This window comes from Nyctereutes procyonoides, unplaced genomic scaffold (assembly GCF_905146905.1).
Source record: "Nyctereutes procyonoides isolate TBG_1078 unplaced genomic scaffold, NYPRO_anot_genome, whole genome shotgun sequence".
Classification (NCBI taxonomy): domain Eukaryota; kingdom Metazoa; phylum Chordata; class Mammalia; order Carnivora; family Canidae; genus Nyctereutes; species Nyctereutes procyonoides.
In genome coordinates, this window is record NW_026575136.1 from 14,215,614 (window position 1) to 14,235,486 (window position 19,873).

General features: G+C 47.0%; 1 protein-coding gene across 21 annotated transcripts in view; it reads right to left on the minus strand.

Moving 5' to 3' along the window:
- The window catches only part of LOC129495594 (nebulin-like), a 201,565-nt gene extending 182,107 nt beyond the window's left edge, over nucleotides 1–19,458 (minus strand). For 16 of the 21 annotated variants that reach the window (XM_055303245.1, XM_055303260.1, XM_055303258.1 and 13 more), the window contains exons 1-10: nucleotides 19,362–19,457; nucleotides 18,683–18,767; nucleotides 18,124–18,188; nucleotides 15,103–15,144; nucleotides 13,317–13,538; nucleotides 11,605–11,712; nucleotides 11,015–11,119; nucleotides 10,257–10,361; nucleotides 9,524–9,628; nucleotides 4,368–4,472 (exon numbers count right to left, since the gene is read on the minus strand). In XM_055303245.1, coding sequence (XP_055159220.1) covers nucleotides 4,368–4,472; nucleotides 9,524–9,628; nucleotides 10,257–10,361; nucleotides 11,015–11,119; nucleotides 11,605–11,712; nucleotides 13,317–13,538; nucleotides 15,103–15,144; nucleotides 18,124–18,159 — 828 coding nt within the window. In that variant the 5' untranslated portion in view covers nucleotides 18,160–18,188; nucleotides 18,683–18,767; nucleotides 19,362–19,457. Of the gene's footprint in view, nucleotides 1–4,367; nucleotides 4,473–9,523; nucleotides 9,629–10,256; nucleotides 10,362–11,014; nucleotides 11,120–11,604; nucleotides 11,713–13,316; nucleotides 13,539–15,102; nucleotides 15,145–18,123; nucleotides 18,192–18,682; nucleotides 18,768–19,361 lie in introns of all 21 variants that reach the window. The other 5 variants (XM_055303241.1, XM_055303247.1, XM_055303246.1 and 2 more) reach the window with 2 other exon arrangements.
- Nucleotides 19,459–19,873: the final 415 nt, after the last annotated feature.

Consider the following 19,873-nt stretch of genomic DNA (forward strand, 5'->3'; position numbering starts at 1 on the left):
CTGTATCAGGAGTCCAACACCCAACCTTCCCTCTAACCCCACCCTAACCCTTCTGTCGAAGTCTGTCATGTTTGAAGTCCATTCATAGGAACCTGGCAGCAAGAGTCGATTTAACTCTCTAGGGTTCTGTGTTTGTTCATTTACCAGAGGACAGCACACTGGGCCAGTTACAAGCTCTGGAACACGTTCTGTGGGCAAGACAGTAACCACATGTCGGTAGATCTAGTAAAATTGCTTCCCCAGGCCATAGTGTCTCCTCCTTAGAAATGAGCTGAGAGGCTTTCATTGGGCCACGGATTAGACATCCTGATGTCCTACTTAAACACGCGGCTTCGTTTTCTACTTTCTACATCTGCTTCTGTGGTTTTGATGTGGTTATCAAATGGAAGGAATACAAAGCCAGTTAATCACACTTCACTTTTTCTGTGAGCAGCTAAATACTAGGACTTCCAACAGCTTTGTTCATAGAAGAGTTGTCTTCTCAGAATGGTAGAGGGTCCCAACGGATATTTTCATTGCCCATAGTGGGCCCAGGCTGTTTTCCTAAGTCCATCAACTCTCCTCTGGTGAAATCAATGGAAATTCCACCCTAATTCTTTGTGATAAAGGAGTTTCCATGGTTTTAGATCATCAGAGCTTCACATCTTTGTCCTATGCAACAATATTCACTGAAAGAGGTTTTTTTCAAAACATTCTAGTGAAATACTAAAATCTAAATATCGGTCTCCACCCTCAGTTCCTAATACAGAGCTCCTAAACTGTCATAACCTCCTGAGTGACATGGTTGTCTTTTTTTAAGATTTTATTAGAGAAAAGCAGAGAGAGAGAGGGACAAGCAGACTCTGCAGCAAATACAGAGCCTAACGTGGGGCTCAATCCCACGACCCTGAGCTGAAACCAAGAATTGGAGGCTTACCCAATTAAACTACGCAGGGACCCTGGGTTGTCTTTTGTTCCAAGGAGACCACTCCTGGATAGCTTAATGACGGGGTCTGGTCACCAGAAAGACCAAGTCATACTATCTGCCCTGCCCTTCATCTTCTGAGGAGGGGAAAGGGGCCAGACACAGAGTTAGATCAGTCAGGCCTATGTGAGGCAACCACCATAAAAGTCCTTGAAGTACGCAATTCAGAGAGCTTCCAGGTTGGTGAACACATCTACGTGTCGAGAGAATAGCACACCCCAGCTCCACAAGGACAGAAACTCCTGTGTTGGGACCCTTCAGGACCCCAGCCCAGGTACCTCTATCTTGGTTGTTCATCTGTACCCTTTATCATGTAATAAACCTAAGAAAACATTTCCCTGCGTTCTGTGAGCTCATTATAAGCAAATTATTAAACCCGAGGAGGAGGTCGTGGGAACCCTGGATGAAAGCCAGTCAGTCAGCAGCATGGGAGGTCCAGATTCATGACCAGTTGTCATGACGGGGCAGTCACGTGGCTCTGAGCCCTTAAACTGGTGAGACCTGAGGCTAAGTCCAGGTAGATAATGTCGGAATTGAACTGAATTATAGAACACGGAGCTGGTGTCAGAGCATTGGTCGGTGTGGTAAAAACCCACTTGGAGGCAGAAGCAGGCATAGGGAGTAGAGGAAACAGAGCTTTTCCTTTCAGCTCTAGATCGCAGTTAGGTATCACTGGAAATTCTAGCCTGAAATCTCACATTTTTCCTATCATCAATCTGGAAGGAAGCAGAGAGGGAAGCACAGAGAAACTAAAGGGCCTTCCCAGGGTTGCATTCAGAACCCCCCTTTCAGCTGGAGTCTGCACAGTAACCTCTCCTTACCCGGAACGCTCGCTTACATGGATATTTCTGCCTCCCTGTCCATCTATATTAGGGCCACAAAATGCAGCTGAGCCAGGATGAGTGCTGGGACCAGCTGGTGCTTTGGCCAAAGACAAAGGTGAGAGAAGGGATTCTGACAGGTACAGTAAGGAAAGCTGACAAACAAGGTCATCGATATAGAAGCAATATAATCATTACAGATACACGATCATTAAATTAACATAGGAACTGAAGGCTGTAAGACCAAGGGATGGATCTGGGAAACACAGACAAGAAAATGCTGAATTTAAATACCTAAGGGTAAGGAGATAAAGGAGATTTTTCTCTATTTTGGAAAGAAAGGAAATGATGGTACTGAGACATGGTGAAAGGCCAGGATAGTGGGGAATATTTCAAGAGGGCAGAGGCAAGTCACGCAGCTAAATCACCTCTGTCTCTTCCACCCCCAGCCCCACTCCTCTCTTACTGGAGTGTCTGTTGTCGGATGGACTGCTGCCAATCACAAGCATTTCTTCCCAAAGTGAGTATTACTTTGGATGCACAGCAGCCATTAAAAACTTGGAATTTGGGTAAGACTGGGATGAGCAGCCAAATCTGGTGACTTGCATCCACAGCCATCCTCCCTTGGCTCATATTATTATTCCACAAGGACACACCCAGCACTGGTGAGGTTTTTTGGTTTCCAATGATGCCACCATATCTGGGTGGAGTGGTGCAGTCCAACAGGTGTATAATGCAAGCCACCACTGTATTTTTTAATTTTCTAGTAGCATATTTTTAAAATGTAAAAAGGAAGAGGTGGGAATTTAACAATATATTTTACTTATCCCAATAGATCCAAATATTATTCCAATATGCAATCAGTATAAAAACAATTAGTGAGCTATTTTACATTCTTTTTGTCATACTAAGCGTTCAGGACCCAATGTATACTTCCCACATATAGGACCCTCAGTTCATATAATCACATTTCAAATGCTCAACGGTCACATGTGGACGATGGCTACTGTATTGAAGAGCGCAGGTCTAGACTAACTGGCATGTCTAAGTTAGTGGAGAGACTGATAAGAGAGCAGTTTGAATGGGATTTTTTTTTTTAATCCTGTTCAGGTACCCCACTCCACACTCAAATAAGGTAAAAGTATGTTGCATTAGAAAGAAAGCTTTTAAGAAATACTTCAAATAAAAAATATATTTTTTTCTTTCTAAATGACTTTTTGAAAGCAGCTTTTTCTTTGAAAAAGACCCATTGTCCTTGTTTCCTTTTTTAATTAATTTAATTTTTAATAAATTAATTTTTATTGGTGTTCGATTTACCAACATACAGAATAACACCCAGTGCTCATCCCGTCAAGTGTCTCCTTCAGTGCCCGTCACCCATTCACCCCCACCCCCCCGCCCTCCTCTCCTTCCACCACCCCTAGTTCATTTCCCAGAGTTAGGAGTCTTTATGTTCTGTCTCCCTTTCTGATATTTCCCACACATTTCTTCTCCCTTCCCTTATATTCCCTTTCACTATTATTCATATTCCTCAAATGAATGAGAACATACGCCGTGTCCTTGTTTCCTAATCTTATTTAGGTATCAATAGTTTCAGTAGGCCAGCTCTTTATGGACAGTTCTAGAATTTATTTCTGCTTAACCATGGGCAAATTTCAGGTTTACAGCATTCCTATTAGTGAAGATTTACTGCACTTAGAGGATCTATCATCCAAGTAGCCATGGTTACAGTTAGTAGCCTGCAATATCAGACACTAAAAACATCACTGGATAGACTTCATCATCCACAACTTTTCTTCCTCCTCCTTTACCAGACATCCTCACCCAAAAATATCTGTACGAGATAGAAACCTTGAGGTTCCACCAAAATGCAAGCAGAAGACCAAGTTGGGACTGTACTCCACAGAGGGCCAAGACAAGTTGTTAGAAGCAGCATATCAAAAAAACAAAAACACAAAACAAAACAAAAACACAGCAGTATCCCAGGAGAAAGTGGCCTGATTTGAGCCAATTTGAAATAAGAATTTAGCTCGGGCCTGGTCATCAGCTGAACATCGGCCTCTCGCCCTTCTCTGTCAGGCACGCCTTCCTCGGGGCTGGCGTACCAGGCTAACTATAGACCAACCAGGCACAACCGAGGGGGTGCACTGCTCAGGGCAGGCAAACCAAGCCACGTCTGAGGCTCACTCGTGCACTCTCATTTCCTCCGTGCCTGACAGCATAAAACCGTAGGAGGTCTTCACACTGAATTAAAGCAATCAGACCCTCCAAGAGGACGCGCGGGGACCGGGTTCTTGGTTAGCAGCACTTCCACAGGTCAAGATGTTAAATGACATCAGGACACGGGTGCTGTTTTCAAAACGCGGCTTTCGCACTTTCTGATCACGGAGTCATTAAGCAGGCAGAGTGTTTATTAACATGGTTCCAAGATGTCAACGGATGGATTGTTTCTGCTATGGACATTTTCGGGTCATATAGCAAAAATATGCTCAGTTTTTCAGGTCCCCCTTACTTTCTCTGATGTTTGAGATTATTAAACCAGAGTTTTCAAGGGAGACGATGTCCCGGCCCGATTTACTCACCTTGCTCACTTGATTGGTCACTTTCTTAGCAAATTCTATATCTGGAGGGTCTGGCAAGGTTGTGAATTGAGATTGCTGTTCAGCATGACCTTTTTTGTAGGCAATCTGACAAAATAAAAGACAGGAACACTCATGAGCCATGGAAAAAATCATTCTACCTCCCATATTCCGTTTGTTTGCATTAAAAAAAAAAGCCTATGGCTTCATCTGTATCTGAAGTTTTAAACTTTAGCATATTCACGTAACAGTAACGTGTCCTTGCAGATGTCACACGCCCCTGCTCTCAGCGTTTCTAGTGATTTCTATTTCATTAAGTCTTTCCTGTTCTCCCAGATTATTAACCCTACATCTATTTCCTTCCACGTGTCTCTGTGCCATGATGTACAATTGAGATTGCTCTGTTAACTGGGGTCTTTACTGCCCAACCTCTGGTCTTTACATCACACCAGCTACCAAGTCCCTCTGCTCTGGATCAACTCAACGACACTGCCCTGTTCTTATGTGCAGGATGCTGAGTGCTGCTGAAGGAAGTCATGCCCCTCAACGGATTGGATAATGACGATGTGCTAAGCACGATTAAAAGAGCTACTGGAAGAAGGTGCAGAGGTGGAAAAGTGAGTCTCCTGAACCTAAGCCCTTAACTTGAAGTCTAGGTGTCTACCCAGTGGTACACTCTGTGAACAAAAGCTTGCTTGGGGCTCTCTGCCCAATACCCTGAATTTATGGTAACCGATCGCTACTTTGCCTTCAGTGAAGCTTGAACACCCCCTTATGCATCCCTGGTCAGTCTCTACTCGCAGCGGCTAGTGCAAACCCCCAAGACTGTCCTTTGGCCCCCAATCAACTCTCAGCTTGCTCTTTCATAAAGTAAAGGAAGGCTGTATAGACACTTACCTTCCCCTGTACTCGTCCCTGCCCCTCCCACCTGCCACACGGCTCAGAGAAGCCGCTCTCTCGGGATGACTTTGCATGCAGACTGCTATTCCCACCTGCAGCTCTCTGCACCATCTCCGTAGTCACCCCTTCTCTTTCGACAGCTTCAACCACTCGCTCTTCATTAGCTCCTTTCCTTTAACCGACTAAAGGCCTCCCTTGTGTTAAAGTATCATGTCCATCAAGCATGCAGCCCCTTCACCCTTGCCCTCTTTTTTCTTCACTACTGACTACTCAGGGCTTTTCTTCCATCAACCTTGAACCCTGCCTCCAAAAATGCAGAACTATTTGTCAATCCGCTGGTACACGAAGCCCTCTTACGCCTGTGGACCTTGTACCTGCTGCTCCCTTTCGCCAACATGCCCCAGCTCCACGCTCTCCCCATCTGCCTACAAGCTGCTGCTCATTCTCCACGGCTCCGGACCAGCACAGGTTCCCCTCCTGCACCCTCCCTGACCTGAAGACCTTCTCCTGGGGTCTCACTCAATGTGGCCCTTAGCTCCTTGGAAGGAACTATCGGATGATGCCATGGTTGGTTGTTTACCTATCTGCCCCTCCTTGGACTGTGAGCTCTGGACGACAGCAAACATAGCCTCTCATCTGGGAGCCCTCGTGGCTTGGGCAGACCCCGGCCAGAGCAAAGGTTCAAGGATGGATTTCTGAATGTGTGTTTTATATACTGAGGCCATTGGAGGAAATCTCAAGAGGAGACTTATCTTTCCAACTCTTTGGCTACTCACTTGTGAGACTTCTACAAATTACTTCTCCTTCCATGTGGCGGTATTCTTATTTATAACGTAAAGAGGCTGGATAGTTCTGGGACTCCTGGGGGGGGGGCTCAGTGGTTGAGCACATGTCTTTGGCTCAGGGTGTGACCCCAGAGTCCCGGGATCGAGTCCCACATCATGCCCCCCGTGGGGAGCCTGCTTCTCCCTCTGCCTGGGTCTCTGCCTCTGTTTCTCATGAATAAATAAAAATATTTTAAAAAAAGAAGCTGGATAGTTCCAAGGTCCCAGTCATCTTCATGCTTTAACCAAGTCTAACTAGGTCCTAACAACATCTCCCTCCTGCCTATAACAAGAGCTTTTACAAACATCAATGGGTCAATGGAGATACAAAAGACCAGTTTTAAAATGCATTGATATTAGTTCCACTGCTCAGTCTTTAAAGAGCGAAGGCTCGATTTTAGGCATAGGGCGATTGGGATTTTCCATGGCTGGCCAAGTCCCCAGAGTGAGCAATGTCCTATCAGGAGGAATGCTTACTAAGGGGGACATCCTGTCAGGAAGCTCCAGAGAAACTGGATCTAGAAGTCCTCATTTCTCAGGAACTTTGTTCAGAATTCGGTCTTGTTAGAATTCTGTACTCTGGATCCACTTAAAGTGTCTCTTGGTATTTGCAAACTATTTTGTTTCTGCTCAGATAACAAGAGAAACCTGGTAAGTAGGTTCCAGAGAAACCGGAAGGCGGCACAGGCGAGGGGGACAGGAAGCCTCCAGACCCAAGCCCTCATCTGGGATCTGCTTGGCCCGGCAAGAGTGTTCTGTGAACAACAGCCTGCGGGGGCCCCGTGCCCGAAAACTGTAGGGGCTCCCGCTGCGGATGACAGTATTCTATTAATACTGTCCCAGTAGCCTGGGAACCTGATGCTCGGGGCAGTTAGTCTGCAATAAAGTTACAACCCACATCGTAACTCCAAGTTTCTCTGAGGAAGGACGGGAAGACTCTCCTTCCCTAGGCAGTCTCCTTTATGCATGTGGAGGGATCCCCAGACGTGGTCACCTGTACCTGTTCAGAGTCCCTGGCACCAGAGCGGCGCGCAGGACCCCTCCATCTGTCCATCTCATGGGTAAAGGGAGGCTGGAGATCAAGTGTCTTCTTGGACACTCTTCCCGAGCTCACGTGACACGGCATTTCCTGGTTTTCCTTCAACTTCTCTGACCATTTGTTCCCTCACTCTTCTGCTGGCTGCTTTCCAGATGTCCTAAGTATTGGTGTCCTCCAGAACTCTGCCCTTGGCCATACACTCCTCGGCCTCCCCCATGTATTTTCATGTCCTCAGCTATCACTTTTATTCTGAGGACTCTCCAATATTAATATTTTGTCCTGTTCTCACGCCTGTGCAATAGGACACAGTTTCTAATGGAAGATCCAGATCAAGGCATCTTATGGATGCAGCATCTCAACTCCATTTCTCTGTTCACTAGTACATCATTACCTGTTGCACCCCTATACACCCAGACTACCAGTCTCTGTTGTAAACTCCTTTATGGCTCCTTTCACTCTTTCATCTCCAATATCCAATGTCCTTAACACTTTTAAAATACTTATTGCCCTCAGATTCCTTTCTTCTCTGTTGTCCTCCCTTTGATTCCACAATATTACTAAAATAGTCTTCGATTTATCACATTTTTTCCTAGTCCCAATCCACTATATTGTCCAAAGTTTTTCCATATCCTACTTTTACCATACTGTTTCCCCTCCCAAAAAATCATAGGATATCTCTTAAGGACTATCACGTCAAAGCTATTTGGTCTGATTTTCAAGGTCCTGCCGCCACTTTCTTAAAAGTACCCTCCTAACTAGGTGTCCACAGCATTCAATTTCTTTGTCCCCCCCAGACTTATTCCACCTCTGTCCCTCATTTCAAGTGTACTCCCTACATGCCTTTTCTGTTCATCATTGCCCTTTCTCTTGGGATTACCACTTCCACATGGCCTTCTCTAATTGCATGTCTTTTCAGCAAGTATTAGACTGTAGAACCTGCTTCCTAAAATTTGTAAAAAATGTTTTTTTATTGTTTAATATATAATAATTTCATATTACCAGCCTGATTATAAAATCTCAAGGGAAAGGATGAAATCTTTTCTATCCTGCCAGCTATGCATGCATAGACTTTCAACAACTATTGATCACTTTATAAAGGTTACACAATAATATCATATATTCATAAGATACAGAACCAAAAAATGAACTTAAAAGAGAAGAGGTCCCTACACATTAAAATTGGTACCGTGTACTAGAGAGCCTTAAGTTTTTGTTACGGCTTCTCTATTTCCTATCTTACTCTATGGAAAGATAGGAGCATAACCTATGCCATATTCTAACCAATTATATGAAAACTGAGATAGAAATAGGTCCCCTAAATTTACAAATGATATCGAGTGAGAGGCAATAAAAGACCTCAAAAGTTGGAGACATCATCAAAGGAGTCTGCATAATTCCAGTACAGGGCAAGATAGGATCCTAAGACCCACTGGAAGTAAGTCCCAGTAATTTTCAAGACGCCAACTGACTTGTTAAGTCCATAGTGAATGTAAGAAGTTCTAGGGGTTTGACTGACAGCTGAATGAAAAACAACTTGTTGTTTTATACAAGAGTGCTGTCCTGAAGACTAGAGCAGCAGTCTTTGGATTTTCAATATAGCTTCTAGCAAATCCAGAGGTCAAGAACTAAAGCTCCTCAAAACAAGGGGAAGTGCTAAAATCAAGTGGAGTTCTCTGCTGCAGAAATAGCTTTCAGCCTAAGGACTCTATTAGGCCTTTTAAGTCCCTCTAAAAAACTCTTTTCAAGATAAAATACTAAAATTCTGGTCAGTGGAGACAGCTGATTTATTTTTCTTTTGACTAACTTTGAAATATCCTCCATCTCTTTGAAACATCCCCTGCGTATACCCGACGGCAAGAGCTTTTGTGAGAGAACTACACAAGCATGTTTGGACAAGTGTGTCAGTTCATGTAGAGAAAGGGGGACACACCACAATTCAGACTTTATAATTAGGATAGCAAATCAAACTCCTTCAATAACATTTTTCACTTAATATATTTGGGGAAACGGTTATGATCCCAATAGGATTTTTTTTTTTAAGTGGCACTCTACTGTCACTAAAGAACTTCAACTCCAGACAAGAGGACAGAGGGCACATGCTACAGTGGAAAGAACACCAATCTTGGGATCACAAGACCAGGCTTCTAATCTGGGTTTTGCCCACTAATGACCTCAGGTTCTTCACCTAATAAAAACCAAGATTGGTTTTAATTATATCTAATATAAATTATGCATTTAAGTGCACATCATAAATTACTATGATTCTAGATGGATTCATCTGCTATTATGACATTTCATCTTTCTGAAAGGAATTGCAATGAACATCTGGCCAGAAGATATAACCGGAGGTGTCCCGATCCCACACTCCCAAACATTGTTGACTGCACTGGACTTACATCACTGAGGGCTTTCTGGGCCTGGGCCACCCGTCTCAGCTCTGGGCTATCGTTGTACGGGTAAAACAAGCTCTTGTCAGCCTCCCAGTCCTCAGTGTACAGTTTCTAAATCAGAAAAGGGTGAGAAGTTATGAGATAGGAGCCCCCACTTACAGGAAATACACAATTTTGAATTCACCCAGCAGTAGCCAGAAGAACCGAGGGCAGGCTAAAAGCAAAGGCAAATGGAATCCCCAGACAGCCTCCCCCGTTCCACTCAGTCCAAGTCATCTTTATTAATAGCGTGTCCTGCTTCTGCTGACAAATCTTGTTTTCAGGAGGGAAGACATGTCTGATTTTGTTTCATCTCCCCTCTGGGAACTTACCTGCTTCCCACAACAAGCATGAATGCAAGCGGAAGGAGGCAGGAGGCACCTCACATGGTTCCTCGTCACTCACGGAATAAACATTTCATGAGAGCGATGGCCCGAAATCATGCAAGCCGGGCTCTGAGAGCCACTTCTCAGCCACATCTCCGTTCTCCCCACGTGTTCAGCCTCCCACCAGGACCCTCCCTCCCACTCAAGGGCTTTCCCCTCAGTTCCCCCTTGCCAGCTGCAACCCCTGCAACCCCCATGGCTCAAGGACACTCGCAGAAAGGCTGGGCCACTGCACGCCGGGTCGCATGAGCACCCGGGGTTCCTCTGCATCAGGGGGAGGAGGACAGAGTTCGCGACAGAGCAGACGCCCTCACCTTACTGAACAAGGCCGTGTTCTTGACTGCCTGGACGAGTTCAGGGGCATCAGGGGGAAGCAGGTACTTATCCTTGGTGTCTTCCCAGTTCTGCTTGTATAAAACCTAGACAGACAGGGAAGAGGACCCGTGGCTGAGGTCTCCTGTGAGCTAGGAGGGCTCAGAGAGCAGTGCTGTCGAGTCTTCCACAGCCAGAGCACTCTCAGAGGGGCTGCCCTGGTGCCCGTTGTCACCAGCGCCGACTGGGAGAGCAGTGACCATGTCAACATCCCACAATACTTTCCCTGCGTTGCAAGCTTTTACTTCAAAAGTCTGATCTCTTAAACTAAGTCATGATCATGATTCTCCACAGATTCCTTTTAAGGGCTGCAACCTTTGAAAGTCATTGGCCGATTTTGGAGAGGGGGCATGTTCCTCTTGACCCACGTGGTAGTTTTTCCATGTTTTTGATTAGTTGCTTACATTGGAAATTTAAGGATTTCTTGTAAAAATTAAGCTCCCTGACTTCTCTAAAAATAAGTAGGAGACTCTGGCAACACTGGGATTGCATTCTGCACGGCAGCTGCCTGGGTTGTGTGCCAACCCACTTCAGTCATCTGCGCAGCCTCCCTGACAGGTGTGGGCACCGAGCTCACAATGCCCCTGGATTCAGGGAAGACCAGCGAGTAGGATCAGGCCTGTCGGGTTTCTCCTCTAAGGCCAGGTAGAGGAAACCCACATGCTATATAGCATCCCAGCCATCCACACCGTGACCTCACCTTACTGACTTGCTGCGACACTTTCTTTGCATGTTCAATGTCCTTTGCTTTTTCGTCCACGTGACAGATAGTTTTAGCGACATCGCCATCCATTCGATACTTAACCTGCAGAAGTAGTGCACAGCATTCGTGACGGGCAGGCCAATGTGAGTATATTAAAGGATATCTTACAACCAAAGAGCATTGACCCAAGGACTCAACATCTGTGCCGCAAAGCAAAGTTTCTGCACTTTAGAAAGTAGGAAACTATCATAGGAGAAAACTATGATCCCCAAAGATGTGCAAAGCACCTGCATTTGCTGCATATCTGCCCTCCTGGTGGAATTCCAGCCTCCCTGCCCTCCTCTGCGGGGGACCACAATGAATTCGAACTTCCCATCTCCTATCCCCTAAGCTAACTTACTTAGCCGAGAAGTCTCTGCGGGTTCACCATTTAGAGCCACATAATCTATAGCCAAAGCTTCCTCTAGATTTCTCGACTGTCTCAGAGTAATTTGACTCCTCGTTTTCTCTACACCCGTTAAAGTCCTCAATTCCCAGTGGTGGGCATGTTTTCCACCTAGCTCTCTATTTTAGCCAAGGCCACCCACCTCACTGAGTTGATCTTGTACTTTCTTGATTCGGCGAAGTTCTGGGGTATCTGTCGTGATGGCGTATGGCTGTCCTTTTGCTTTCTCATAGTTCTCCTTATATTTATTCTGAAAAGAATAGCAGAGATTAGCCTAAAACCTGACAAGACAGCAGCAGAAACTTCAGGCAATGCATTCATCTCCTTGTGATAAAAAAGAAAAAAATCCTGCAAGTTCTAACGATTATCAGTTATAACAGCTTTCTTTTTGTCCCCTACTCGATTCTCAGCAAAAACTAAAATAGATTTGTTAATTGTTCTTCCTAACATGATTGGATACTTGAGACAGTAGAAAATGTATTACAAGCTATTGTCTTGAAATGCCCTAGAATGATTCTCTCAATGTTTTTATTCTCTGGAAGCACACATGAAAAGCCTGAACCTCAACAGTTTTAGAAAGTAAATATAGAAATTGTCTGAAAAGATTTGATTGCTAATACAATGCAAAAATATTCAATTCAGAAGTTGCAGCTAAATCTCGGTGGTTTGGATAGCTGAGACACCAGCTGAATTAATGGGAAGTCTGAATTATGGAGTATTTTGAAAAGGAATGCAATTTTATTATTTCTGCTAAATATACGAGTTCTTGCTTTAATAACAATGTGCATAATTTATTATTAATGCTTCAATCGTACTCCTGGATGTATTTACTGACTTGCTGCGACACTTTCTTTGCACTCAACAATCTAAATTACACTCTTGATTTTATCACTAACCACTTTAAAAATACTGCAAACCTTTGCCATTTTGTTCAGACTATCAAAATTCTAGGGTGTTATTGTCAGTTTAGGAGTTTTACGGCAATAAATTGATAAAAAAATTTTTTGTTTTGGCTGAAGGCTGCAATGATAAAGGAGGCAAGATAATATTATTTTTAGAGATTGAAATCTTAGAAAACTAGGTTTTAATCATTCAAGAATCTGAACTAGAAATTTATCAGTCTCCAGGAGTGAACCCTAAACCAAGTGTGAACACTTATTGACCAATCACAACAGGATGCCTTTGACAGAAGCATTTAGTCCTATTTAATCCAATGTTCCCCTAAGCCGCTTTTCATTTTTTCAAGCCACCTAGTGAGACCTCAAGCCCACACGGACACTCAACTGTCCACTCAAATGGATCTCAATCTGCTGTCGGTCAGTAGAACGTGCCGCAGCATAACTGTACACGGAAAGTTAAGGACCAGGGACCTTCAGCAGCGGAGATTATGCACTTGACCCTGGTTTTTTAAACTACAGGTTCTTCTTCCCTATAGGACTCTTAAAGACCTTTTTATATATTGTTAACTAGTCCACTTAGGGGGCATCCTGCTCAGACACAGTGTAAAGAGGTGTTATTCAGCTTCGGTGAATGGATTTCAATTGAATCTGTATTTATGACTTCAGGATTCTAGATTAGCCAACAAACTGTGATTAAATACCAATAAATGCCTCCTGATAGGCTTCCTGTTTATTTTGTGGGAATAATTTCAGTAAGGATGTTTCTCTGAAGCTGCAATGGTGCAAATGAATTACATGGAAAGGAAGATTCAAGAGTCACAAGAGCTTATGTTTCTGCAGATAAGTTTTTGTCTCCTACAAGGTTGAGGAACAATCCAGCTGGCGCCCAAAACAGTCACTGGAGATCAGTAATTTCTCAATAAAACCAGATTAGCACAAGATGTTGGAAACGCACCGGGCTAAAGAGTTCCTGCATCTTCTGGCTGTGTATAATGTAGGGGGTCATGAACTTTGAAGAATCCAGTTTCTTCCGGATAACCTTCTTCCTCTCCACTGGCTTGGCTGGTACTGGCTGTGCCGATACTGGCGATGCCAGTGCCGGTTTGGAAGGTCCTGATGGCTCATAGTCCGATGTGGTCGTCCTTGTGGTCGTAGTTTCATAGACTTCTGTTATGGTCTGAAAATGTGACACGCGGTTCCAATGGTTATGGAAATAAAAACCGTGATAGCACGATCTAGGTGCATGTGCATTATCCTGACCTCAAGTCAGACTTGCATCCCTAGGCGTGCTTCTCTACTACCACGTTACAGAAATCTGAATGCTGATTGCTCAGGAGGGTGTGGAATCAAGAGGTCACTCCCTGTTCATTTGCTACAGTGCCTTAAAATTCCATTGGTAGGAAGGAACCCAAACACTATCAGGTTGGGTGAAACTCAGAAACTCAACATTCTTAGACATTTAAGATCTTCTCAAATCGTTTGGGTAGAGTCAAAGCCAACTTGGCATCAGGGAACAAAAACAATTAAGATGATCAAATACAGCTCAACTTGTTGACTTCATATTAACTCTAAATGAGTCCAAGAAAAACCTGCTTGCTTTTTCCACAGGTCTTTAGGCGGCTCCCCTGCAGGCCTAGGCCAAGGATAATGAACTTTAAAGGTACAAATCACATCAGTATTACAAGTGATTACCATCCTTTTGGCTTAGTCAGTTAACGTGAAGTGGAACGCCATTTACGCTAACGAATGCTCAGGTGGACCAGGATAAGGACGGCAACACAAGGGGGTAACCATCCTTACGACAGTCCTACACGTGCAGTAAGTGGGAAATTACTGTTTCTTATGCCAGGCCGTATAGAAGAAACTAAGGCCAAAGTTTAGGTCTAGTCCAAGGTTAAAAGTAGTGTATGTAAGAAAAAAAGGTAAGCAGCCAAGTGGTCCCTGTGATAGCAGGACTTCCCTCCCAGCTAATATCCTCTGTACCAAAGGAAGAGTTCTTGCATCAATTATGGAAAGGGAAGCTGAATCAGCAAGGAAACCGGCATCTGGGACGACTTCCCAGGTGTCCTCAGGTCGTTGCTGATGGGCCGCTTTCTGCCTCGGTTGCTGGCCTACGGGGATGGGGAGACTAAGCAACCCGCAGCAGCTGCAAATGTTAGGTCTCATGCAGTTGTGAGCTCTGGGACGGCCACACGCTGCTTGTCGTGCTCAAGAGAAACAGCTCCATCCAGAAAGGAAGCATGAGCGAGCTGGCTCACCCTAAAAAACGTTCCACCTTGGAACATTCACGGGAAAGGCTTGGTGCTAAAACCTCCGGAACGTTTCGTTGCACCATTGGGGGGACAAAGGCAGAGATGGTGCCCAACAGGCTACAACTCTATGACAAAGCTGCTGGTCGGCCTGCAAGCCACCCGTCCGAGGCCCTGGGATTGCTGCGGGCACCGCGTGCTGGTAGCCGCTGGCATTAGTTACTGTGATTAGCACCCCCTGTGTCAACAGCGCCCCATGAACGGTGGGGAACGATGCCCAAGCACCCTGGGTGCGCTGGGGAGCAAGAGCGGGGACCCAGCCTGTCGGGGCGCAGCATGCCTCGCCTGGTCCTGCGGCTGCAGGGCACGCAGGTGGGGGACAGTCGCTGCCCACCCCCGCCCCGTGCCAGCTCGCAGCCCCAGGAGCCCATGGCCGGGAGGGCCTGGCGGCCTCAGCGTGCACCTCGGCGGCCTTACCTGTCGGGGCCTTACCTGTCCCGGCACCTCCTCGTACACAGTCTCCTCCGTGTAGTACTGCAAACAGAGCGCAGAGCGGGCGTGAGCGCAGCAGGTGGCCCCGTCCTGTGCCCGTGGCTGGGTGCCACCCGTGCCTCCCGCGGGGAAGGGGCAGCATCCGAGCCCAGGCGATGTGGGGCTGGGGGTCCCCGGAGGGCCGCAGGCCTGGGCGGGCTACCCAGGCACATCGTTAACGGGCGGCGATTGCCCCCGAGGCCAGGAGACCTCTCCCGGGAGCCAGGGCCGGGCGGCGGGACAAGCCCGAGGCCTCGGGCTGCGCAGGAAGGACCTCGGGGCCACACGTGGCGACCAACAGGATGGTGGGCTGGGGACGAGGGTGGCAGGGAGAGGACGGCCAGCGGGACGCAGCACCCAGACCACCCTCGCCCCCAAGGCCGCCTGATGGCTCTGCGGGGACGAGGGCGGCAGGGACCGTGTGGCACGAGGTGCCGCAGGCCCTACCCGAGGTCAGAGCCACTCCGTCTCGCTCCTGGTGTCACTGCCCGCGGCAGGAGCAGGTGCGGTTGGGTGGCTGCAGACTCGGGGACCACAGTCCCGGCCCCGCCACCGAGGCCCCCAGGACAGGCGCGGGCCCCTCGGCTCGCTCTCCCAGGCCTCACAGCGCACCTCGTTCTAGGCTTCACGTGTCCCTTCTCTGCCACCGACGCAGACACTCGGGGAGAGGGGAAAGCCGAGGACCAGCCCCCCCCTGGAGCCGGGGTCCCGCCTGCCCCCTGGGTCAGCGAACTGCTTCAAGTTACTTGGCTTTTGCCCCAAGGCCACCGGCTCTAGCCCATCGGCAGGGACTTGCCCCAGGTCCCCGTCTCGTGCTTCCCCTGCTCCCCCACCGTTTAACCTCGACCCCAATAGCCATCTGGGTCCCCAGGCAGAGCCAGAGATGCCCCGGCTCCTGTGGGACACGGGGCTCCTCCTGGACAGGCTTGGCCCTTGCCACATGGGAAATTGCGTTTGGCCGCTTAGGGGCGGCTGTTTGGTGGGGAGCCACAGAGAACCCCGCCTCTGGCCACACAAAGCATCGTCAGGGACTTGAGAAGGGACATTACCTGAAAGTGAATGATTCACAACTATTTTGGATTTTCTTAGCACCCAGGGAAAAGCAGTCCTTTGGTAGCCATCCAATTTTACCTTTGTGGGGCTCTCACCCTTGGCAGATGTAGCTTAGAAATAAGCTTATAAAAAAAAGCAACATTACCTAAATGGTTGGCATTAACTTACATGCCAAATCCCACTTTTTTTTAGAGCTATGCCCCTAATTGGTTAGTGCATCCTTGCTTCTTTTCCTTTCTATCCAAATTTAAGCTTGAGTCAAGAGGGATAGTATGATTTTATTTAGACATGCAAGACCCCTAAAAGATAGGTTTTTAAAGCTAGTTCCTGGTTTTGAACTCTCCCTTGTCCATCTTCCCAGATTTGCCACCATTCCAGTCTCCGTGACATCTTTTCTGAGGTCAGGGAGACCTTGGGTGAACACTCCCTGGCAGGAAGTCTAGCAGGTCAGCAACTGCTGGTCAGACCCAGCAGCAGTAATAGGAACAAAATGGCAAGGATGAGATGCCTAAAAATAGCCCCTTCCATTCTTATGGCATCTAGTTAAATCAAATCTAACACCGAGGACAACTTCCAATGACAACTGAACGCCGTTATTTTAAGAAAAACAAGGGGTTTTTTTTGTTGTTGTTTTTTTAAGTTGAAGGCTAAAAAGTATTACTGGCATTACTACCGGAGGGAAGGCAATTTGATTTATAACTGTGTCATCACTTAATCGTGATTATTCTGACCCATAAGGACATATGTAAAATGCCCACTAGGAACATTGAACATGGAGAATGTGGCCTTTGGCATTTAAGCCAAAGAGGTTCATCGTTATGCTGTAGGAGATTCATTCTGTGTTTCCTTCCTGAATCCTTTGGCAATAAAAAATGACTTTAATTTCTCTTAATCTAAATATAGTCTGGTCACTAAAATAATCTTCCAAAGACAAATTTTGGCACAGTCATTTGAAATTTGGTTCAGAATTCCATTCTGAGGAGAAAGCACAGATTTTCAAGACTGCCTCAAAGCACTTGAGGCCCTTGGAGATTTTCATACGTTTGGATCATCATTAATTGTAAATTATCAAGCACTTTCAGATTCAGTGGGAATCTATTTATATGGTTTGTAGCCCCCAAGCCTTGAGGTTCTAGAACGTGAAGCTGAAGGCAAGAGGTGAAGGAAAAACTGTAACATGATAAAAATAAAATTTCATAAAATAACTATAAAATAAACAACTAACAGCTTTGTCAAATGTGTCAGATGTCCACAAATAACCTGGAGGAAATTTTTTTGAGATGTCTACTTTTTTTTTTCTCCTCAAAAAAACTTAAAAGCAAAAGCTAGTCTTGTTCCCTTAGGTAAGTATGATGGGAGTTGGTCAGAAAGCATGGTTCCAGATGTCACTTGTGAGCATGATCAGCTCGTATTTCCAGGTGTGGGCACATTTCCATATATGCAAAATCTCCCCTATGCCCAGAATCTGGTAAGTAGATTATTCTGAACATTTAATCCATATCACGCTGTAGGTCATCAGCTGGTTGAAGCAAAGAGGAAGTAGCCCCTTTTCCCCTATTGCTATGTGGAAACTGAAATACAGAGTTTTCAGGACTTTCCCTTATCTCCTCTGTCCCTTGGATCAGGAGGGCTGGCAGGTGGGGAGGAAGGTAGTTTTAGAAGACAAAGTAAAACCTGCCTTTACCCCACGCCGTGTTCTTCAGAGAGTTTAAAGAAAGGCAGAAGTGGGAAACAGCGCTATTTCTTTTCAGTTCTAAATCCCACATAATTACAGTGAAACTGAACGTAAAGTATTCCCTCCTCATGCTCTCCTAACGATGCTTTGTGAAGGTATAATAGATTTTGCAAAGGACTGATTCACCTACAGTGCGGCTTTGGTTGTCACCACATCAAACACTTGGCTGTCAGAGGCCGTTTTTGTCATCTTACCTCCACCACCTCCTCATATTCTTCGTCATCTGCCATTTTCCCGGAGTAGGGGTGGCACCTACAGACTTCTCAGGTTGCAGACAAATGAGAAATACATTAGAATCTGCCCCTTGGACTGATCAGAACAACAGAACAACAGAACTTAAGACGTGGCCGCGCTACACATCCATCGCTCCTGGTGGGCTAAGCGAGAGGGGGGATCCGAGCAGGTGTAAGAACTCGGGCCCCAGGGCCTTTCTCCGGACCCTCAGCCACATGCGGGGGCGGGGGGGGGGGCGTCCAGCTCCACCAGCAGCTTAGCTCGCCGTGGGGAAGGAGGTGGAGGCAACAAAGCGAGAGGGTTTGGATCCAGAGAAACGCTATTTAAATTGCTAAATGCTTGCCGAAAAACACTTTTAAGCGAGAGTATTAGTTAAAGGGAGGTGGGCCCGGCTCCCAGAAGTCAGTTTTGGGCCCGTGCCGGGTGCTGCGAGGGTGCCGTGGCCTCTGCTCCCCTCTCGCACCTGGATTGCACGCGGACAAGCAAATCTGTCAGTAGGTTTAAAAGAAAAACAGAAACCTCAAGGCGATGGGGTTATTCTTGTCCCAAACACCATTGGCTTCTATGGGTTTTTCTCTTCCGTGTCCGTGGCTCTTCCTCAAACCTGAAAAACAAGACACGTCTGAAGCGTGGCGGGACCGGGCCTTGGGGCCAAGCTGCTAATTCGGGAGCTGGGGAAGGGCCTCCCGGCCTCCGGGCCTCCGGGTTGTCGCCAGGGAGTGGAACGCGCTCGATCAAAGCGGATGACGGCCTGGAGCAGCTGTCCCTTGTGTCTCCTGAAGCTATTTGCCGTGTAAACCAACACCAGCCCGGCTGCTAGGCTGGGAACCGCGCCCTTCTGCGGCCGAGGCCCAGGACGGATAAATATAGGAAGCCGGGACCCAGAGCCCTTTTCATACTCATATTTAGAGAAAATAAAAAAGGCAAAAAAATCTAAGATTCTGTTAGGCGAGGAAGCCCGCCGGGCCAAGCAAGCCGGGGCTCGCCAGGGCCCGAGGACGCCCACAGCACAGGCAGACAGACGCCCGTGGGCCCGGGGTGGCAGGGCCACGGCCTCGAGGGTCTCGAGGTCTCGCAGGTCACGGTCCCGCCGCGGGCCTCCCCGGCCAGGACAGCGAACTGGAACTCCCTCCCAGGGAAGCTGCGGAACAGAACGCTCCAGCAAGAACAGAAGGAGAAGCAGCGCCAGCGGCCCTACCTGTCCTCCGCACCTCGACCTCCCCGGCAGGCAGCAAGGCCGCTCCCGACTCTCCCCTCCCGAGAGCCCCAGGCAGAGCCGGCTGTGCCTGCCCGTTATCACCGGCCGCCGCAGCCAATCACACCCGAGTCGCTCGAATTTCAGCAGCTAAATATACCGCGTGATCTTCTGAAAACCACCTGTTCACCAATTCCACCAAAGGAGAAAGGGTAACAAACTGCTTGCCCAGAACTATTCGAAGGTGATGGAATTGCACTTCACTTCCAGCATCTGGGCCTCAAGTTTAGGTTTGATCTCTCGTTCCCTGCAACCCTGCTTAAAGCCACATTCATGCAAAAGGATCTAGGATAAAATAAGCACGTCTTTGAGGGGCTGTGACCCTTCTGTGGCTGCTTTCCTGAGGTCACTTGTCCCACTTTCATGGAGGTAAACCTGCTCCCTATTGTACAGCTCACCAGGTGAGCTACAGGTAAGCTACAGGCGCAAGGAAGGAATAAAATCCATGAAACCCC